Source organism: Alligator mississippiensis, chromosome 9, assembly GCF_030867095.1.
Source record: "Alligator mississippiensis isolate rAllMis1 chromosome 9, rAllMis1, whole genome shotgun sequence".
In the NCBI taxonomy this organism is placed as follows: domain Eukaryota; kingdom Metazoa; phylum Chordata; order Crocodylia; family Alligatoridae; genus Alligator; species Alligator mississippiensis.
The window spans coordinates 64,539,531-64,562,745 of NC_081832.1; the positions used below are offsets into that span (position 1 = coordinate 64,539,531).

At 41.3% G+C, this 23,215-nt stretch overlaps 1 protein-coding gene across 1 annotated transcript in view; it reads left to right on the forward strand.

Annotated features, from left to right (window-relative positions):
- The first annotated feature begins 1,878 nt into the window (after positions 1-1,878).
- Positions 1,879-23,215, forward strand: part of LARS1 (leucyl-tRNA synthetase 1) — a 45,979-nt gene continuing 24,642 nt past the window's right edge. The window contains exons 1-19 of the mRNA XM_014597640.3: positions 1,879-1,981; positions 5,415-5,533; positions 7,280-7,367; positions 8,301-8,381; positions 9,273-9,413; positions 11,716-11,877; positions 12,831-12,943; positions 13,265-13,328; positions 13,862-13,929; positions 15,736-15,961; positions 17,242-17,329; positions 17,417-17,493; positions 18,148-18,201; positions 19,225-19,365; positions 20,668-20,745; positions 21,541-21,626; positions 21,712-21,777; positions 21,876-21,958; positions 22,179-22,317. Coding sequence (XP_014453126.2) covers positions 1,976-1,981; positions 5,415-5,533; positions 7,280-7,367; positions 8,301-8,381; positions 9,273-9,413; positions 11,716-11,877; positions 12,831-12,943; positions 13,265-13,328; positions 13,862-13,929; positions 15,736-15,961; positions 17,242-17,329; positions 17,417-17,493; positions 18,148-18,201; positions 19,225-19,365; positions 20,668-20,745; positions 21,541-21,626; positions 21,712-21,777; positions 21,876-21,958; positions 22,179-22,317 — 1,880 coding nt within the window. The 5' untranslated portion in view covers positions 1,879-1,975. The remainder of the gene's footprint in view (positions 1,982-5,414; positions 5,534-7,279; positions 7,368-8,300; positions 8,382-9,272; positions 9,414-11,715; positions 11,878-12,830; positions 12,944-13,264; positions 13,329-13,861; positions 13,930-15,735; positions 15,962-17,241; positions 17,330-17,416; positions 17,494-18,147; positions 18,202-19,224; positions 19,366-20,667; positions 20,746-21,540; positions 21,627-21,711; positions 21,778-21,875; positions 21,959-22,178; positions 22,318-23,215) is intronic.

A 23,215-nucleotide genomic window follows, 5' to 3' on the forward strand; every position in this document is an offset into this window, starting at 1 on the left:
GTGTGAGTGTGCACACGCACGCACCCATGTGAACAGAAGGGCACCGGGAGCAGGTGGGGAGGTGCCTGCCCCACCAGTGGGAGAAGGAGACGGGGGGAAGGGGCCCTTCAGGAGCAGCAGAGAGCTGTGTGGCCAGGCCAGTGACACCGGGGCTAGTGCCCATGTTTGTAGGGGTGAGGCAGCCAGACGATGGTGCCCGGGGAAGGGGACATGGCCATGCTACCTGGTATGGTGTGGGAACCCCAGCCAAGGACAGGGGGTGCCCCATGCCTCCCCTGCTCCTCCCTCCAGCCTGCGCTGGGGTTAGATGTGCTCTGATGCTGCCTGCACAAGCTGGGGCCACCACAGCTGCTGCACTCCAGCCCAGTTGGGATGGGAGCAGCTGGGAGCCTGGTCTAGCAGGGCTGGATGTGGGGGCATGGAGATGCAGGTTAGAGATGAGGGGCATGGGCAGGGTGAGGGGTCTGTGGTTTGAAAGTGAGGGGCACCATGGGGGTGGGGGACTGTGGGTCAGGAGTGTGGGACACTGACACTGCCATGGGGCTGCAGGTCAGTAGTGCAGGACACTAGCAGGGATGGGGGCGCTGCACATTGGGAGTGAGGGGCACCAGTATAGCTCAGGGTGTGGGGACTGTAGGCTGGGAGTGAGGGGCACCAGCAGGGACATAGGGCTGTGGACTGGGAGTGAGGGGCAGTGGCAGCACCAGAGGGTTGTGGGTCAGGGGTGAGGGGCACCAGTAGGGCTGGGGGTGAGGGAAGGGGCTGTGGCTTTTATTTTTTTACATTTAATTTCTGAGGCAATAACATTTATTTACTGTAACACTTAAAAGCTGTCCCACCATATCATATATACTTCTCTTTTGGTGTCCTCTTTTTTGGAACTGGAAATATGGTAACTATAACGTGTGCATACACCACTCCTGGGACATTTCTGGAAAGGCGCAACTTTTCCAAGGGCAAATGCAACATCTTTCCCTAGCCAATGACACAGAATCAACTACATTTCTTAGCAAAGCATCCAATGCTTTCACACTCTTCACTCTTAAAAAACAGGAACCCTATTTCTACCTTCAGCTTCCATCCATTGGCTCTTTCTTTTTTTTTTTTTCTTGCTTTTGCAACGCACTTACATTGCAATGTCTTTGCATGAATGTTGCTTGAGAACATCTCAAGCTTTTCTCATTGTCACTACAGCCAAAACTCGCATCTGAGCCTTCAGAGATCTTGCAACCTATCTCGTTAGCCTTCTTGTCTCGGACAGCGTCACTCCAGAGTGCTGTAGCTTAAGGCCACTGTTCCCCGCCATGTGTCAGATACAAGTTCCTTGGCTTTGGGACAGGGAGGGAAGGGAAGGCTGAGTGTTAAGTCTCCCTTATCCCTTTGCCAACCTTTCCTTCTCAGTGTAAGGCCTTTCACAATTTAGTCTGTCTACTCTGCTATCACACTGGCTCTCAGACACCTTCCTCTCCTCTGCTGGGGCAGCTGGCCTGGCAGTGCCCACTTGGCATTTCTCGCAGGTGTCTCCTTTCCCTTTAAATAGTTGGGAAAAAAAATTCTCAGCAAGCTTTCGGGTTTAAAAGCCCTACTGTACATTTTGAACACTTTATTGATGGCACATCATACCACGGTTGACATTATCGTGCAAATACGGTAATTATCGCACACATGGCAACACTGACCATGGCACAGGGCCGCTTGGGAAGGGAAATGTGGTGCCGACCCCCCCGTCTCTGCGGCTTGGTATGGCCCAGCGCAGGGCATGACGGGACGTGTAGTGTTGTTGCCGCGCTGCTGGGAACGACACGTGGCTCAGTCGAGGGCCCGGCGGCGCGGTGGCTGCTGGGAGCGGTAGTTTTGCAGCGCCAGGGCAGCACGGTCGCGGGCTGATTTAGAACCACACTTCCCGTCGGGCCTTGCGGTGGCGGCCTGGCTCGGCAGCTTGCTGCGGCGTGGAGGAGTTTCGGGAGGCGGCGGCATGGCGGTGAGCAGGGGCGTGGGGGCTGGAGCCGGCTTCTGACACCAGCTGCTTGCAGGTCTTGGGGGATTCACAAGCTCTGGCTTATATCTATATAAAAAGCCGGAGCTTGGGAATATCACACACACATATCTATATAGAGAGAGAGTTATATATTGTATATATGATTTCCCTCCGTTTCATTGCCTGGCTGTGAAACAGAAGGAGCCGGTGGCCCAACCTGTCAATGAGTCTTGCAGGTTCTTGTTATATAAAGCTGGAAATACCTTATCCCTCTTTTGACAAGTGTTAATTGTAGCTGTGGGATGCTGGCAAGTAACTTGTCGCTATGGGACACTACTGAGTAATGTTCGTACTGATAATGCTAGGTGTCGTAGCTGCGGAGGGGAGCACCGCTGAGTAATGCTACTACTAATAATGCTAGCAGGGCTCCTGTCGTAGCTGCGGAGGGGAGCACCGCTGAGTAATGCTACTACTAATAATGCTAGCAAGGCTCCTGTCGTAGCTGCGGAGGGGAGCACCGCTGAGTAATGCTACTACTAATAATGCTAGCAGGGCTCCTGTCGTAGCTGCGGAGGGGAGCACCGCTGAAATTAGCGGCACTCGCAATGCTAGCGAGTCGCTTGTAGCTGTGGAGTAGCGCTAATAATGTTCGCAAGTAACTTGTTGCTGGGCATGACCACTGAGTAATGTTTAGAGGTCCACCTATATATCAGTTGCATGTTGGATTGGTACCGATAAGAGGAAAATTAACACTATTGGCTTCTTTCGGCTGGTGTAGCTGACCATGTTCACTGATAAATAATAACATAATAAGTCTTCTGGCCAGGGCCTCTGGATAAGTCCCACTGACTTATTCATAGGTTCATAGACATTAGGGGAGGGGCAGGCAATTATTTCAGGCAGAGGGCCACTTACTGAGTTTTGGCAAGTCATCGAGGGCCTCATGACAGGCAGCCAGGGGCAGATAAGTATTAATTTTCTACATTTTTAGGGGCCCCGCGGGCTAGCTAGAATGGCCTGGTGGGCTGCATTTTGCCCACCCCTGCATTAGAGGCTGGAAGGGACCTCGCAAGATCATTGAGTCCAGCCCCCTGCCCAGAGCTGACCCGAGCAGGGTGCAGGGCCTGGGGCAAATCAGCCCACGAGGGACCCTGCTCCCACTCTGATACCATGTACCCCGGACCGAAGAAGTTGCTGCCGCTGTTGAGAGCTGCAGCGTGGGCAGAGGGTAGCGAGCAGCTGGACGCAAAACTGATGGTGGCGCGGAGTCACTGCAGCCACTTTGCCCAGCTCTGCCGGCCCCCCCACAAAATGTGGGGCCCAGGGTGGTCATCCTGGTTCCCCCTCTTCCCCCTTGGGATGGCCCTGAATTAGGCAGGAAGTCTGCTGGGGTCAAGTGACCCCCCCCACCCAAGATGAGCATCCAAATGCCATGTGAATGAGTCCAGAGTAGGTGCTTGCACCACCTCTGTGGGGAGTCTGTTTCAGACACTTCAGCATTCACAGGGTTGGACTTAAAGTTTATTAGGACCTCTTAGCTGAGGAACTCACGATATAGGCACAGTTGGTCTGCAGTGTTCTTTTGCAGTTGCAGGAAGTATTGATTAAATTTAATGAATGGGGAAACTGAGGCCTGGTATGAATTTATCTGATTTAATTTCTCAACCTGATTCATAAACTAGTTACATGACTTATCACTGCTTGTTGAAACTACTAAATATCCTACCTCTCTCTGGCTCAAGCTGTGTGTTAGTCAGTTGGGTGTTAGTAATGTAGTAGCTGACCAGATATACCACATTTTGTAGCCATAATATGCTTACAATAGGCCTTTTATAGATTGAGAGCTAGCATCCAACTTTCCATCTTAAAAAAAGAGTATTGGTGTTTCAGTATTTTTGGCCTTATGATTAAGTCTAAGGGATGGATACAGCTATATGTGTGTCACTGCACAGTTCAAGTGAACGTTTCAACACCTTTTACCCTTCTACCACAGTATTACATCCAGGTCAATAATGGATGTATTATTGACCTGGATGGGTTAGGTCAGGGCAATAATGAAAATAATATTTTAAAATTTAATAGAAAACCAAAATTAGAAAAATGATATTGTAATGTTTTAGAATGGGGCGGACAATTATTTTGGGCAGAGGGCTGCTTACCGAGTTTTGGCAAGCTGTTGAGGGCTGCATTTCCCTCTCTGGCGCAGGGAAGCAGGAACAGCTCCATGCTCCTAGGCCAGAAATCTCTGCTAGGCAGGTGTTTCTGGATTGGGGGGCATGGCTGGGCAGACCTTGCTGCTGGGTCCTGCCACCAGCTTCCTCTGGATCCTACTGCCCATGGCTCCTGTCATCTTTGACACACAGCTAGGAGCAAATAAATATTAATTTTCTAAATTTTTTAGGGGCCTCACAGGCTGAATAGAATGGCCTCGCAGGCCAAATCTGGCCCCTGGGCCGTATTTTGCCCACCTCTGTTTTAGATCAGTCAGCATGCACTCATGCAATTTTATATTACGAAATGTGGAAATCTGTTTCAGTTGGTTTGGAAACAAAGTTAGCAGTCTTGAATTAACTGTTAAAATTTATCATCATTCAAATGATCCTATTTTGCTAGTTGTTTGTAGTTCTGATCAGAATTTGTCCTGGTGTTGATAAAGTATATTGCAAACTCCTGGTACTTTATCACTAGCATACTAATGCTTTCTCAAATGATATGCAAGGAAAGCTTCTCCACCTTCTAAAATGTATATAAAAGAAACCAACATTTAAAAAAAATGAGATGCATGTCTTTTTAGGAGCACACATTTAAAACACAGTTTTTGCCTAAACTGGGAACAATGTATTCTGTGTAAAATCAAGATAATTTATTTGAGAAGATGGTACCAGAACACGAGACTTGTTTAAAAATTTCTTTGAGGTATTATGGAAGCAGTACGGCATAGAGACCTGGGTACAATGCTGTAAGTTAGGAAAATTATGATTTTCCTAACATAGGTCCAGTAGATGGACTTTACTGTCCAGAGTCACAAAACATAACAAGTCATACATTCCTGTTCACAAACCTGGAAACTTAAGGTAATGGTGCCTACTTCATTAATAGCTAGGTTAGGTTTAATTCATTTTTGTCAAGTACTCTGAAAATGTGGCATTATGAAAATCTAAAACACTTTCTGCATTCACCTAAACTAGGTGATATAAACTAAAACTTTAAAATCTTATTTTTACACACACATATATATGGAAAGTATCCAACTTAAACTCTTTGGTAGACGGCAGGGTGCCTCAGAGTAAGGAGTGGAATTCTGTTTTATGGTGCCAGTGTCCAATTACATGACCGGTTCATTCTGATGCTGCTCTGTGACATATTATATTACATTTCTGCTCTTGTTAGCCAAGCAAGTACCTAACTAGATTTTTCTTTCTCCTATGTTATATAGGAACGGAAAGGGACAGCAAAAGTAGACTTTCTGAAGAAAATTGAAAAAGAAATCCAGTGCAAGTGGGATGATGAACGAGTGTTTGAGTTCAATGTATCTGATTTGGGGAGCCAGAGAAGGTAACTTTTTTTTGTTAAGGTTTCTAAACAGCTGATTGCAACTTCTTACATTACATTAAAAAAATCTGCTGGAAAATTGCATGGCATTTTTCTGCTTTCCAACTCTTGGTGTTCTGTAATATTTTGAAACATGTTGCTGTTTCTGCATTTTGTTATTATCTAAACAACATTTTCTGCATTTTGTTATCATCTAAACAACATTTAAACAATGGTGCCTATGTGTTAACTGACATTTCATTTTGCTGCTTCCATTTCCTTTGTAACAGCCAAATCCTCTGAGGTCTTCCTGTGAACCAGGCAACTTCCAAACTCTGGCACTTGGTGGAAATTGTTAGATTTAACATTTTGGCTTCTGTTATCCTTGGTCCACACTTCCTACACAGTTATTATACACAATTGGGTAACAATCAGTGACCAAAAGGAACAAACTAATTTTATTAACTGCTGTTTAATGGAAAATAATTTGTGATTTGTTTATGATTAGGTTATATTATATGTTTTTTTTTTTTCTGTAATACAGAAAAGAAAAAGTTTGAACTCTTATTTTTTGCAATATTATTGTCAGTTATACCATGTTCATCTAGTAATAGATCAAGGCCATTATCAAGATTCAGGTTGTTCTTAATACATTTAGACAATAAGAAGGACAATACATTGGCCTGTTTTTTTGTTTTTTTCCACTCTGGGCTTTGATTTCTATGTCCTTTTTTGCTTTTCTCATCAGTTCTTCTTACCACAGCTACTAATTTACATTAATTGCTGTCAGTTTTTTTCCCCCCATTTATTGATTTTTTTTTTTTTTAAATACATGCTTGTTTTCCCTCCTTTAGGTTAGTTCTTTTGCTTGTTCTTCTGTTCTTGATTTTTAGATTTTGGAGTAGGACGTATTAGCTAATACTGTTAAGTAATTCTCAGTTATTTTCAACTTCTATATAGATACTTTGTTCTGGGTTTTTTGTCCTGTTTGCTTCAGCTTTGTGAAATTAGCTATTTTAAATTCTCAAGTATGTATACTAGTATTTTGGGCTCTCTACATTTGTTATATGCAGACAGAATAAGAAAGTCATGCACCAAAGTGTCTATTCTGCGATCAGTTCCTGCTTATTAAGATCTAATTCCTCGGTGTTTGATGTAATGCTTCTTGAATTAATTGAGAGAGCGTCTCTCGGTTACCTTGGTTGCAGACCATTAAGAGCTAGGAAGAGGGTAACTAATAATACACACCTTTAATTATCCAAAAGATGTGAACAGAGGGGATTTGTGGCTCTGAAATTTGTTTTTGTGGATGCTTTGTCAATTATGTTATCTTTCTATTTGTTTAAATCTTTTGTTCAAAAGCTCATGATATGTCCAGACAATGTAAGCACAACAGATAACTAATTTGCAAATTAGAAGGTGGGTGGCCACATTCCACATTACAGAAGAGTTCGGAAGATGTTCAAACTCATCTTTAGGCAGCAATAATCTGTTAGTGACTTTTCTAAACAGTTGCTCTTTCTTAGATTTTCATACAGGTAGTGCTAATAGTTAACAGCTTCTTCTGCTTAACCTTTAGCATGTTGTTAATGAATACATTTCAGTTATGTTGTTTGCATAATAATGAAGACATTTATTTTGTTGCAAGTGTGAGTCTGCTGTAATCAAATATACTTTTTCATTTAATAGGCTAAGTTAAACAAAATGTCTCTCTTAAAAAGCCCTAGAACTAGTAGTTTTTAAAGTATCTCCTTTTTAATCTTCCATCAGCAAAGGGAAGTACTTTGTCAGCTTTCCATACCCATATATGAATGGTCGCCTTCATCTAGGACACACGTTTTCCTTATCTAAATGTGAGGTAAGACTTTTTTCCTTTTCTAAAAAAAGCCACCTCAGAACAAGTATTATTTTTAGATATTTAGCCCTTAAACCTTCCTTATTCTTTTGGCTCAGTAGTGATAAAGTGTTAGGATGTAAACTTTCTGCTTTTGTTCCATTTTACATAAGACTAGAGAGGTTAAGATAGTATCACCAGCAGCAAAATGTTTCTAATCCCAACAGACTGAGACTTTGATTTGAAAATGGGATTGTTTTGGGTTATTCCTTCTTACTCCAACTTCAAATTCCATATGATTTTAGCAACTTTGTCTAACAGTTGTCCAAGGTAAACTCAACACATTTTCCTTTTGTGTGAGCTATAGTACTGTTAAATGCAAACAGCCGTTTGTGCACAAAATGACTTCTCTGCGTAGGTGATTTTTTTATAAACTTGCTTGTATCCAGAAGAGGCTGTTTGCTGAAATTCAGGACATTGTTATATTCTTGTAGAACAAGTATGACTAGAAATTGGTTTATGTTGGGTTTTATAACAGCAGCTGCTAAAGTCACATGGGATTTGATGGGGCATAGGATGAGAGTCATTGTAATTGTAATGTAGCATTTCAAGGCAATGTTTGTGACTTACTGTGGTGTAGCAGAAAGACCTATAACGTATAGAATGCCATCATTAGCTATCAGATGTGTCCTACTACTGCTGTCCCTTTTCATATAGGAAACCTGAAGTAAAAACAGTTTCTTGAGGTTTAGCAGCCAGTCAGTGGCAGAGCTGGGAGTAGGACAGAATTCTTTAAGCCTTTGCTAAAATTAGTATTTAATGCTTTGTGTATTTTTTAAATTTTGTCTGCAGAATTATTTGTCGTCTTTTCTTTACTTATTGAAGAGTTAACTTATTCAAGTGCCTGTTGTAGTGTTTTGCAGTCGTTGATTCATAGCGTCTCTTCACTTTCTATAGTTTGCAGTTGGATATCAGAGACTAAAAGGAAAGAATTGCCTGTTCCCCTTTGGTTTGCATTGCACTGGCATGCCCATTAAGGTAAGACTGCACTGAACTGCTGGCGTCTCTTCAGCTCAGTTATTTATTTTAAGTGATGTTTTTGGTCATCCCTGCATTTCCTGTTCGGTCAGATGACACAATACTTTGAAGAATTCATAGATTTAGTTTGATGAAAATCTGCCAGTCATTTAGTTTTACAGTATAAAAGTATAGTTGTACTTAAACTGAGTAATATATCTTGGAAGCCTCTTCTCAAATCAATGTTTAGATCAAATCCCATCAAGACTTTTTTGTTGTATGCAAGCAAGTAATCAATATGTGACATAGCAGGTACTGACAGAATGCAGGATTTACAAGATTTAGGGTGAAAGAGAAAGTTTCTAGGATGATGATGGGATTAGATTTTTCAATAGGCTAATTCTGGCTTGTATGTATGGGATTGAATTGATTGCCAAAAGAGAGACCAAGAGAAACCCTTATTCTCCAGGGCCTGTACACAGGGAGCTGGTTGGGAATATCCTTCTGATATCTTATTGACAATTTATCTGTTCAACTAATGGCTTTTAATAGCGTCAGCCAATTTGGGCCCCACTGTGGTAGGCACTGTACAACCATTTAAATAACTCCACCCTCAGGAGGATGTTTGGAGCTGAGGGCCTCACATTGGCTTTTTCTGTCTGTTTTTATGAGCTAAAGAAAATGTTAGCTCAAAAGGTGCAATTGGTATCTATGGCTCTTTCATTGTGCAAGGCTTGGGGAGTTCCACAGCTGCAGTAGAAAAGGAGATATAAAGTCCATACCTGGTATGATGAAGGTCACAGTGTATTCTTTGAAATAAAATAAATATTTATTGTCAAATCAGTCACTCATAATTGCTCTGACTTCAGCTCCTGACCAGTTAGGATGGGTTACCAATGTCTCTTTGTTTAGGCCTGTGCAGACAAGCTGAAAAGGGAAATGGAACTGTATGGCTGCCCTCCTGAGTTTCCTGATGAAGAGGAGGAAGAGGAAGAAGCTTCTGTTAAGAAAGAGGAGGAAGTAGTCATTAAAGACAAGGCAAAAGGCAAAAAGGTAGAGGTTTTAAACCAAGTCTTTTACAAAGTTTGGATTTGCAACTTAAGCTTCTAAATACATATTATAGGTACCTTGTCATATGTACACTTGTTTAAATTGATTTTTCTGCATTAGTGTCATACCTTAGGGCTTTGAAAAGATGTTTTTGGAAGATTCCAAACAACTCATTTCAGTCCAGAAAATGTAACGGCAAGCTCTCATGGACTGTTTAGTCTTCAGAGAGAAATGAAGTTGGACTTTTGTGCTTCGAGTGTTGAAGATGACACTGGACAAATTAAGTGAAAACCATGTTGTAGGAAACCATACTTCTTTGTCGGTGGGATGGATTAGATGGCCTCAATATAGTATTTCCATTTCCAAATTTTTATATTTCCTTTGGTTTTTAATTGGAAAAGAAGAACCTGACAGACATATTAAGAGTATAGACAAATGTATGTTAGGAGCCTAGGGGGAGCTTGCAGTAGCTGTTACATTGGAACTATTATGTGTGCATGGCTCTGTAGTGATAAAAGTAAGTTATATCGCCCTACCTTTGACTCTGGATGAAGCAGCTTTCAAATTGGGAGCAGTTTTGCAATGCTTATGTTGTTGTAGATTCATGGGAATGTAATAGTGCTGTCCTGAGCGGCAGCAGCTTCTTCCTCTCTCTCTCCACACTTTGAAGCTGCCCCGTGTATGTCCATACCCTAAGTAAAACCATATTCAAAAACTTCGCTTATAAAACAAACTATTTGATGGGATTTTGTGGATTTGAAAAGGATCCCAGAAGTAGGAAGGGAGGAGAAAACTCATAAGTCTTAAAGGATTAATTTTTTTTTTTTTTTTTAACACCCCCTTCCCCTTTTTAATGGCATCTTAGAGGAACAAGTACATTTTGCAAGTGGTGCATTTGTGGCAGGAAGAAGGAGGGCTGATCTGGATTAATAAGTCCTGTGCCGAATGAATTTCTGTGGAGAAATGAATTTCTGATTAACTTCCAGCTATTGTCCCTAGTATACAGGTACTCCTCACTTAACGACCTACCTGTTTAACGACCGCGTGGACTTACGACCAGCTCTCTGAGCAGTCGTTACTCCAAGCAGGTAGGTCGTTAAGTGAGGAGTACAGTACCTGTATTGTGGAAACGGCGCGCCTCAGGTTCAGCACGGTGGGGCGGACAGCTCCTGTGCTCACGGCCTGGGCAGGACGGGGCGCATGGAGCGGGCTTTCCTCGCCGGGGCAGCCCTCAGGCCCCAGCCTACCAGTGTGTGGAGCATGGGGTGGGTGGAGCTGTATGTGGGAAATGGGGTGGGGGGGGAGGAAGCAGAAGCAGTCCCTTGCAGGCTGAAACTGACAGCCTACAAGGGAGAAGCCATGTTTTTCTCCTTTAAAGGAGAATCTATTTTTCAAGTTTATTCATGACCCTTTCATATTCTTGTGACCCACTTTTGGGACATGACCCATGGGTTGGGGAACACTGCTCTAGATAGCCTGCCTCTTGCACTGCATGGTAGCTAGTTGTACCAGCTGTGCTCCTTCAATGAGAGGAGCCCCTGTTCGTGCACTTTGCTGCTCAGAGCAGCTCCTCGCTTATCGACCAATTCGCTTAACGACCTAGTCGTGGGAACGGAACGGAACTCGGTCGTTAAGTGAGGAGTACCTGTATATGAACAGGACTAAAAGTGATTGTCAGTTGGTTGCAAAGATGTAATGCAGCATAACTTACCCTTTTGCTTAAAAAATACTCTTTCACTAGACCAAGATCTTTCTGCACAAGTCGCTGCTTGCCATCTAGATGGTGTTCACTGTTCTACGATTGTGTTTAGACTCATCTGAAACTTGTTGTCATAGCTTCTTCACATTGGAGTGATGTTAGCTAGAAGTGCAGCCTTTACCTATACAATGGCTGCATCTATGTGAGACACTGACTGCGCAGTCGTTACTGCACATTCATGTAGTACTTGTTTACACAAATACTTGTTTATGCAAGTACTAAATGACTGCACAGTACCTGGAGTCACTACACAGTAGTATCACCGAACAGCTTTTTTGTGACGCTGACTGCACAGTAGCCTGGGACTACCGTGCAGTAACATTGCATCACATTCCTGCCATGTGACACTACTGCGCATGAGTCACGGGCTACTACCGTGCAGTCAGCGTCTCGTGTAGATGCGACCAGCGTCTCCTTATTCTCTTAGAGAGAGGCCACCAGACTGTTGGTGATAGTTTGCATATATGGACTGAGAACCTGTTGTATTAACATGAAATGGAGGAGATAAAGCAACACTCGCTGGAATGTTTTATTTGTCTTTTTTAGAGTAAAGCTGCAGCCAAGACTGGCTCTTCTAAATACCAGTGGGGAATTATGAAGTCTTTGGGTCTCTCTGATGAAGAAGTAGTGCATTTTTCTGAGGCTCAGCATTGGCTTGATTACTTCCCACCTCTTGCTATCCAGGACCTGAAGAGTATGGGGTTGAAGGTATCTAATGAGATATGAATGCTTTTCTTATTGAAATTACTAAATTAATAGTGAGGTTGCTTCTCTTCTTGATGTCTGAACCATTACAGTAATAAAACAATAATCCTTGCAGCATACAAAGTGCTGTTATTTAAGCCTCATAATACCCTTGTATGATCAGGAAATGTTATCTCCATTTTACAGAGAAGACACACAGATTACATGACATGCCCAAGATTTAATAGAAAAACAAGACTGGAATACTAAATATATTCTTCCTTAGCTAACATTAATAGAGCTTAATGCATGATGAAAGGGGATCCCACCATTAAATACTGTTGTGATTAATTTATTTAAAAAATAAACAGGACTGTGATACTGCCACATAAATAAAACTGTGATACAGATGAAACTCCTAAAAAGTCAGAAGGTGCTGAAATCTAACTTCTGAATATAGCAGCCCAGTGTCAAAGTGTGTGTGTAAAGACTCAAAGGCTTTTGCAAAACTGTCATAATCATGTCCTAAGGAATTTCTTATTCCATGGTTATCCCTGCAGTCATTTCCACCTCACACAGCAAACTCTCAATGTCAAATTGTTTTGTAACTATGACATTTCTTCATGTTTTGGGTCCTTTCCATCTAGAGTTACTTGACAATGCAAGAAATAGGTGGGCACTGTCCAGTTCTCCACAACTTCTTACTGGTTTAAATGCAGCCCAAAGCCACTAGATTAAACAGAGTCAACATCTACTAATGTTCACAGGTACAGCAGTTAGGATCTCAGATTTCTGAGGTTGTGTCTGAAAGAGCAGATTGTGATCGAATGAGTCTTGTGTATATGTGCATCAAACAGTCAGGTTGTTTGTACTCTTTCATGAAGTAAGCATTTTATTGGGTTTTAATGAAATAAATGTTCATGGTGTTGGCAGGGTTTCCTGGGATATACTTACCTGTTACTTGGGTGTCTCTTTAGGTGGATTGGAGACGTTCTTTCATTACTACTGATATTAACCCTTATTATGACTCATTTGTACGATGGCAATATTTAAAGCTGAAGGAAAGAAATAAAATCAAGTTTGGGAAGCGGTAAGTGCAGTCTTACATTACAAAAAGAATTTTTCCTTGTGCTTTTCCTTAGAAACCTGGCAGTAGTATTCTCTCTGACCTAACAGTATTCAGTGTATAACTTGTTTTGGGGTTATTTGTGCAAGTTGTGTGCTGGCAAATGACCCATTTGACCCTATACTCCCTTTTGTTGACATGCATGTTAAAACTTTTCTTTGATATCAGTAAAAAGTTTGGCCATAGTTGAGCAGTACTGAAAGTGAAGTTTTTTTGACAGGTACTTTGTCCTCTTTGCCTGCAGATTGTTTTATGTGCCACTAAATAATTTATTGCATTTCCTAGATACACAATTTATTCTCCAAAAGATGGACAGCCTTGCATGGATCATGACAGACAAACTGGGGAGGTAATGCTTTTTTGGTTTTTTTTTCTTAACTGGATTCTGAATATCTTTTGTCTTTTTTTTTTAATAATCAATTAAAAAGCATGGCCTGTATTGAAGCTAGTGACTGTTAGATGTCAATATCAAAATACTGGTGTAAGTAAACACTATGCATTTTTGTGCACAACACAAAATTTTCTATATATTCAAGCTTTTCATAGATTAATGACATGAAATCAGTCAAGCCAGTTTCCCTCAGATTGTCTGGCACCTTGTGTCAACACTTTCAGTAGAGTGATTCTAAACTTGTTGAAGTGACTGTATACATTCAACATAATGGCTTCCTTGAAATCTTTTATAAGTAGAAATAAAACAGGACCCAGTCCTATAGTGTCCATGCTGCTGAACTTCTCCTTACGTTAATAGAACTATATCTTTCTTAAACTCCTGTGTTAGATCCTTAAAATTAGTATCTGAATTATGCTGCTGCAGAATGTAGAACTGTTCTTTGATCAGGTTTCTTATACTGATTACTGTTTTGTGTGTGTGAATCTTAGGGTGTTGGACCTCAAGAATACACCCTAATAAAAATGAAAGTGCTAGAACCTTACCCTGTGAAGCTTAGGTAAGTATTGGATCCATAGACTCTTAAAGTCAGATAAAACAATTAGATCAATAGTCTGACTTCCTGTTTAACACATAACAGAAAATTTTGTCTAGTTATACTATTGGGTAAAATATAGGAGTATGTTTGAAAAGCAACTTCTCTCTTTTAATTGGATGATAGAAACTTGCCAAGTGTTTCAAAAGTCACTTTTGGTAGACATTCTTAAAATTCAAGATTGATAGTGCATGTGCGTATACATGTTAAAACTTAAACGTGAAACAAATATTGAAGATCATTTTCTTCCTCTGTATTTTTCAGCCCCTAAATTTTATTTCTTACAAATGTTGATATCACAACTCAGATTTAAAGTACTTCTATGAAAGTGATAGTTTCAGTGTACGTGAGCGCGCACCTCAGAGTTCTGTTTCAGACTGTCATACATCTATGTTTCTATTCCTCTTGGCTAATAGAGTGGCCTTTTGTAGGAAAGGAAAAAGTACTTTGGTCAAGATTTTCAAAAGTGAAAAGTTGTTTATGATGTCTGACTTGAGATACTCTGAGATTTCATAAAATCCTGAACGTCTGGGAAGCTGAAAATTCAGTACCCAATATTGGTTAGCAAAATGGAGCTCAACCTTTTGGCCATGTGGGCCAGATGCGTGGTGTAGGGCCCATCTACAGGCTGGATCAGGCCCTGGGGCCTGGCATGGCCACTTCCCTGGTCCACACATAGATCCCAGGGGCCTGGTGCCATACCTTCCCAGCCCTGCATGCTGCGCATGGACACCCCATCTAGTGTGCAGGGCCTGGGACTCCCCATGGGTCTGGAGATTTAGTTGCAGGAGAGTGGTGGGCCAGATGACAAGGCACTGTGGTCCAAAGGTTGAGCACCCCTGGGTTAGCACATTGGTTAGCACATTTGCTGTTCCATAATAAGACATAATCTAATATTAGCGAATGAAACAGCCTAAGAGGTAATTCAGTTTAATCCGTTAATGAACATTCCTTGCAGCAGTGGTTCTCAACCTTTTTGGACTTGCAGCCCCCCTCTCTCCTGACCTGCATTCCCCTGCTGGTGCCCTCCACCCCCCTAGGCCTGCAGGTTCCCCTTTCTCCCGATCCACAGCCCCCTGGCCCTGCTGGTGCCCCTCACTCTGGACCAACAGTGGGGTGTGCGGGAGAGCATGGCCCGACTGCCATTGTTCCCATCGGGCTGCCCACGTTCCCCCCCACCCTACCAGCAGCTGGAGGAGGTGAGGGCAGCGTGTCCCCTCCCTGCCCAGTCGTTACTCTTCCTATGGCTGGCATGGGAATCCCAGTGATGGTGACAGTGAGTCCCACTGCCACACTCCACCCTCTGACGCTGGGTCCTGCTGGCTGATTCAGCCAGGCTGCAGCCTGTGGGTGCAGAAATTGGGCAGGGGGGAGAGGGGGGCACATGCCACCTCGTACTCCTCTGACATGTTGCCTGTGTCCCTTCCCCCCAACTTACTTGTGGGGAGTTGTTCTCTACCACTTCCTGGCTGCCACGTGCTTGTGTGCATGCATACACATGCATGTGGTGACCCTGCCATATTGGCCTGCTCCTGCTCCCCCCAGCCCCAAGCAGGCCCTTTGCAGGCTTTAACACTGCCAGCCTGCAAGGGGAAACCCATGGTTCCCCAGGTTTTTCTCCTTTAAAGGAGAAAATCCATGTTTTTCCATGAACCTGGCAGCAGGCTCAGCCCGGGTGTGGACTGCCCAGCTCAGAATTTAAGAGTAGTGAGATTCTGTGGTAGCCCAGATCTCTTTATTTTTAACCTCTGTGCACTAACTTTATTTCAGTGGCCTTAAAGGAAAAAATATCTTCTTGGTGGCTGCAACTCTCAGACCAGAGACCATGTTTGGACAGACCAACTGTTGGGTTCGTCCAGATATGAAGTACATCGGCTTTGAGACTGTGAACGGGGATATTTTCATCTGCACCCAAAGAGCTGCGAGGAACATGTCTTACCAGGGCTTTACAAAAGATAATGGAGTGGTACCTGTTGTCAAGGAGCTCATGGGAGAGGTGAGTATCCTGCAGCATATATTTCAAGTTCATGAACTCTTGTTGGAGTTATGTTTGCATAGCTAAAGGCAAAACTTGGTTACACACTGATCTAATAGAAATTTTGAGACTTAAGTAACCAAATGAAGTATGGCTTTGCTACTATTTTTTTTGTTTCAGGAGACTAAACAGCTTCATTAATCTGTGGTGAAATATATTAATTTTACTCGATGGTTAATGGCTCAGAGTTTGTATATGAAACAGTGGGGCCAGTATATGAAAACAGTGGGGCACATCTTCACAAGACACTAAGTGCACAGTAGACAAATTCTATGGCGCATTAGTGCGTTACGGCAAAAGTTGTGCTAATGCACAGTAGAACTAGTCTACTGTGCATTAGCATCGCTAAAAAAGTGTGTGCTGGTGCTTCTGCGCAGTAGTGCTGGTTACTGCACATTGAGTTAGTACCTGTTATGACAGGTACTTAACTTAATGCACAGTAACTACTGTGCATTAATGCACATGTAGATGTGCCCGATGACATTGTTTTTACTCCATGGAATGGAAAGGAAGGAAAGGAGTAAGCTAACCAAAAGGAATTAAATTCAGGATGTAAATATTTTCTATTAAAGTACCTAGTCCTTCTCTGTGTATGTGAATAGCTGCTGTTTCCTGTGCTTAATGCTCCAGAATACATGGGCTGGGTGTTCAGCATCCATAATTTCATAAGTTTAGAATAAAAATGCTGACACACTGACTTTTATCCATCATGATAATGTTGTATTGCATACAGCATTTTACACCAGTGGAATTGCACCCACTTAAACTTTTTTCTGTCTTTTCTGATACTTCTTTATATAAAGTTCATGTACTGCTTCATGGAGACTAAATCTACACAAGCAGCAGACTGTGCACCTGTTACTGCACAGTTATTTAGTATTTGCATAACCAAGTACTAAAATATGGTATTATCATAACCAAGTAGCATCCCAGCAGTCTTTTTTTCTGATGCTACTGTTCAGTAGCTCATTACTGCTGCTCAGTAGCATTGTGTCATGGTTAGTGCCCCTGCAATGCTACTGCACAGTAGCATCTTGCATAAACATGGCCAGCGTGACTATATGGTGTCTAAGTACTCTGCTTAAAAATGGTTTTGCATTTTATATTGGGTTTTGACCTTAATTTTATCTACTTATAGTATGTAAGGAGGGTCATGTGGATGCAGAACATTAGCCAGCAGATTATAGTAAGTCAAGCAAACATAGTGTTCCTCTTTCTAAAACTGTACCTCTTTTGCTCAGGAATTTCTTGGAGCTGCACTTTCTGCCCCTTTAACTTCCTACAAAGTTATCTATGCTCTTCCTATGCTCACCATTAAAGAAGATAAAGGTAATGTTTCATCATCATGATTTTATTTATTATAGCACATGCTTTCTGTTTATATTCACTTATCTTTTTATTTATCTTTTTGGCAAGGTACTGGAGTGGTCACAAGTGTCCCCTCTGATGCTCCTGATGATATTGCAGCCTTGAGGGATTTGAAGAAAAAACAGGTTAGCCTCTTATTCAGATCATTGTTGTTCATTTTCTTCCCAGTGCTTCAAGTGACAAAAATAAATAGATAAATAAACAAAACACAACTATATTGTCAATAGGGAAATGCTTCTAAACTTGGGTCTAACTGAGCATACAGCTTTTAAAATTGTAGCTTCAATTCAGATAAGCAAAAAGATGAAAATTTCATCTGGGATCTTTTCATGTGGCCTCTGGAAAGGTTTTCATGCCAGAAACTCACCACTTTTACAGACTTCACATTTACAGACTAATTAAATAAATTATATAGAGCACAAGTTTTAGTGAACCCAAGTTCACTTCATCAGATGCTGTGAAAGGAAAGCTATGCTCACAGTACCTGCGAGGTCAGTTTTCTTCCTTTGAGGACATTGTAATGTCCAGATACTGTGAGACTTTTTTGGCCCCCCTGGAAGTCAGTGGCTGAGAAGGGATGTAACCCAGATTCTTTACACCTCCAGTTCTGGGCAAATCATCCAGTTCTGGACAAATAGTGTTGTATCATGTATGTACTGTGGAACAGTCGTACGTTGTTTCTGAAAAATCCATCTTGCATGGAATAATATTTAATGAAAATAAGCTAATAAATAAAAACAAGTTTCATGATTGTTTCCCCTTAATTTCTTTTTTTATAGGCCCTAAGGGGGAAGTATGGCATTAAAGATGAAATGGTTTTGCCATTTGAGCCGGTGAGTATAACAAGTATGTGTGTCAAACATACAAAGCTTTATTTGCTTAAATTAGGGACTTGCATATCTTTCAGTTTTTTGTTATATAACGCTTCAGATCTTTTAACTAAAAAGTTTAAAACAAACTTATTTTTATGTTGGTACTATAGTTGTGAAACTTTAGTTAGAATAACACGTCTTAGTTGGACCCACTATACCATGTTTCTGAAGGAAGAAAAAAAGCCTTTACTTTTTTAATCCAAAATGCAATTTTTGTAGTAAATGTTACTTCATGACTGTAGTTTAGTATTTGAGTCCCTATTCATTGATGCAAGCTTCATGACACTGAACTTAAGAGGATTTTATTTGCCCTATAGACTAGGTTATAGTTGTGTAATTCCCCTTGTGTATGTAATTTATGTGCCTGAATCAATGTATTTTGTCTTCCGGATATAGATTGTACCCAAACTGTATTGCATAGGATCAGCATTGCTGCTGCTCTCCTCTCATTAGTTTCTCATTGCTGCTTATCAATTTTTAAAGCTGTTGTTGCTTTTGGAAGACATGTTGCAACTCACTCTCGGGAGTGCCAGAAATGCCTGACATGCTTAGTGGCACTGCACTGAAATTTTGTAAAGTCCTGCCAAATTTGATTAGCAGTAAACCCCAGGAAGCTGTGTGCAGCTTTATAGTAATATTTGAATGTTCTCTGTTTTATAATGTCTACAGCTATTCTCCCTTAGTATACTTATACTGTCTCTAAGAATATGTGCGCATCAAAGTTCATACAAATTTAAAAGTTGCATGTCTTCACGCCACTAAAAAAAGAGTTGTCTCTCTCTTTCCATTCCATTTCTCTGGTTTAAATTTCCCCGTCAGCCTGCAGACTATGAATAAGGAAGAAAAATGTTCTTGGCTTTGTGTATTCTTCAGTGTAACATTTCCAGGTGCAGTCTGTGAATTTGGCGAGACATTCCCCTATAGGACCCTTGCTGTGTTTACACAATGTGAAATGAGTTCCTGACACCATTGTGCTATTCCCAGGTGCCTATCATCGAAATCCCAGGCTATGGCAGTCTTTCTGCTCCATTGGTCTGTGATGAACTGAAAATCCAGAGCCAGAATGACAGAGAGAAACTTACTGAGGCCAAGGAAAGAGTGTACCTGAAAGGATTTTATGAGGGAGTAAGTAACAAGTTAAGTTTTCCCAAGTGATATTAGATAGTTTCATATACTAAAGCTGATAAAGAATAGGCTTATAAAAACTGTATGGTGGGGGTTTTGGGGAGGGGAGGAGTCCCTCTGGTTGTTTTTCCCAGGCCCACATTCTAGTGATCTTCTTTGAAGTTGCTGAGCAGAGTGTGGAGTCACAATTGAGAGGTTGGATATATGTCCACCAAGATGAGTTTGGTAATATTATGATTGGGTGGATGACTGGATAGCTTTCTGATGAAACTATATCAATCTCATTCCAACACTGATTTGTAGAGGTTGAAAGAAAATGATAGAAAGGGAAAATAACTCTTCTTATCTTGGTAATGGGTACTGTTATATTTTGTCCCAGGGCCTTCATACATAAATGACAATGACTCCAGCCACAAGTGTGGAAAAGAGCGCTGCCAGATAGGCAAGCACAAAATATATTGTGAACATAAAGTAAAACCTTGCATGCATTGACATTAGTAGATTCAACAGGAAATAACTTAAGATTTACAAGCGCAGATTCGCATATCTCACAGGGACCACTTGAGTCTTCTTCAGCATTTGGTCACCTACACTTAGAATTCAAAGGGCCTGGACATGTAACAGGGGTTTAGGTTGTAGCCGTGTTGGTCTAAGGATATAGGCAGACAAGGCTCCTTGGGTGAATTTGATATCTTTTATTTGGGTTGGTCTAATAAAAGATATCAAATTCACCCAAGGAACCTTGTCTGGACATGTAATACACTTTACCCCACTGTTGTTAGGGTAGCTGCTTACTATTACAGTCTTGCTATTAAGGAAGCAGGTAACAACTGGTTTGTCAATAGCAAATGGCTACCTGAAGTATCTCAGAGCACATGACATGAATCCTAATATAACCTGCCTTCCTGTGATACTTCTACACTGGATTCATGTAAATTACAGTGGGAGAGGGCTGATTGCCACATGTCTGCTTTGCACTTACCTTGATGTAAAAACTGACTACTTCAGTATTAGAGGGCTTGTCTCCAAGCTCAAAGATTAACTCTTTGTGCCAGTGCTATTTATTTCTATCTAGACTTCTGTATTTACCCCTATGCACAGTGTAAAATACACAGCTAATTTAAGATAGTTAAATGAAATGGCTCACGTAAAAAGATTTTCACCTTCCAATTTTTAAAGTACACCGCAAATTGCAGTACAAACAATACTTAGCCTTGTAGTTGAAGAACTGATCGTTTAACCTGTTTGAAACCTAATCTCTTTTTATAAAATGTAACTTCTTCAGTGGACCCTTTGTTACAGATAATGTTGGTGGATGGGTTCAAGGGACGAAAAGTTCAAGATGTCAAGAAAGTTATTCAGAAGATGATGGTGGACAATGTATGTGGTAGTGTATATGTTGCTTTCCTGAATGCTCTTCTTTCTCATAATAAGATAGTTGCTAGAAACAGTACACTGGCTTTTTTTCTCCGTTTTCCTGGAATGTTCTTGGGACACAGTATAAAATGATGTTAAAATCAAGTGCTGTATTCCTGAATAAAGAGAAATTGTTTAACCGATGGATCAAGTAGAAATTGGTCCATGCTTCTTTTCAATCTTTCTGTTGATAAGCTTGTATGACTGCATGTGTTTTTGATGTTGTCATATACTTCCATGTCACTACCACAACCTATAAGTTCTATATTATCAGTCTAGTTCAGACCCACCCAGAAAAGAACACGTACATCTAGGAGGACCTGAGGATTTTGTGCAATATATTTTGATCTTGGTTAGGGACACTTTATTTGATCAATGTTTTAGTATCGGCACTAGTTTTAATACATAGTTTTAAATGATAAATTACTATTATATTTTGTGCTGCTTTGGCACCTTTTAACACTGGATCTTCCCGCAGCTAATGATATGAACTAAGCCTCCTATCTTTCTTGTTAGATTTAGGTGAATATTATCCACATTTTACAAATGCAGATTTTGTATTGCCCAAGATCATCTCTAAATTTGCGGCAGAGCTGGGATTAGAATAGGGCTTGCTTTTTATTGGTAAATGTGGATAATTGTCAAAGCAAAGGAGGTAGGTAGTCTAGATGCCTGAGAATCCACTTCAGCCTCCTTTCATATAATGGCTATGCATTACCACTTCTTCAGAGAAATTACTATCCATTCTGTATATTTTAGGGTGAAGCAATGGTTTATATGGAACCTGAGAAACAAGTTATATCTAGATCTGCAGATGAATGTGTGGTTGCTCTTTGTGACCAGTGGTGAGTGAAGTAAAATCATAAATAAACCGACCCTCTCTGTTTTCCTTGTGTGAATTGGAATAATGCAATAATCATCGTATTTTAGGTATCTCGATTATGGTGAAGTAAACTGGAAGAAGCAGGCATCTGAGTGTTTGACAAATCTAGAGACGTAAGTTACAGGAAAGAGATGGTTAAAGTTGGTGGAGGGGTTAGTGGGGGATGCTGACACTGTGAACCTGAAGATTAATAGTAAACCATTCCTTACAGATACTGTGAAGAAACAAGAAGGAATTTTGAAGCTACTTTGGCTTGGTTGCAGGAACATGCTTGCTCAAGGACATACGGCTTAGGTAATCAGGACAAAACTCTTCCCTAACTTAGTGCTTCATTTCATTGTTTGATCCTGAAAGATCATGAAGTGCTATGCTGAGCTGAAGTTTTAAATCTAATGCAGTATCTAATTGAAGGTAGTGTGGTAATTAGGCATTTTTGAAGACTGATGTCTGTTAACTCTACAAATGGGGATCCTGGCTGGCATTTGGTGATGGTGATCTTTGGTCTTTATTGTAGGTTCTCGTTTGCCTTGGGATGAGCACTGGCTCATAGAATCTCTCTCTGACTCTACTATCTACATGGCCTATTACACAGTAGCTCACCTGTTGCAAGGAGGGGACTTGCGTGGACAAGGAGAATCTCAGCTGGGCATCAGGTAGGCAGAGCAGATTGACAGGTCCTGGAATAATAGTTCAGCATTTTCTGTTTCCCTCTCCACCCCCACTGTTGTCTCCAAAGGCAAAACTGCCTTTTTAGGTCTGTGCTGAGGCGATTATATGTACATAACACTGCAGATAAAAGCAGAGCATTTTAGCAAAATACGTTTGCCTTAAGGTAGATGGAAAAACGCAGCGGGGAAGGGTGGATACGTTTGGAGGGGGCCCCTACAAGCATAGCTTAGAGGTGTCTGTGTGTGTTTGTAGACAAACCACCTTTGACAAAAGCTGCTTGTTGGACCTACCTCAAAATGGCATCTGTAATGCATTTTAGGAATTGACTGACCTGGTTTCACTATGCAGATAACTAGCCCTTGCTGAAAAGTTTCTTTGTAACTGCTTACGGTGTTGGCAGATTGTAGCCAGTCTTTTCTGTATAACTGCTTATAGGGGACAATGGATGGAGAACCAGCCTTGTCCTTGGTCACAAGTTGATCTCTGCTGTGTGTTCAGTCACCTGAGAAATTGGGATTTTAACTCTGGTGCAGTTATTTGGGATTCATAGCTCTTTTTCCCTTTGAATCTGAAGGGCATTTATTGCACCAAAAATGAGGTCAGTTTTGCTGCCTGTCTCATTTGGTCATGAAAGCAATTCTGCTCAGTTGTCATAATCTTAGCAACCTTTGATCCTGGCGCTGTGATTATGAGTGTTTTTAATGAACTTGAGAGCATTTCCTCTACACATACGTGTTGGAGCTTGTCTTGTTTGATGCTACAGCTAATTTGTAAAGCAGTTTTAAAGCAAAGATACTTTGAAAACAAAAATAATTTTAAAGCCTGGCAAGAATTTTATTTGGTTAAAGAAACACCCCTATTTACATACAGGTTTACTGTTCT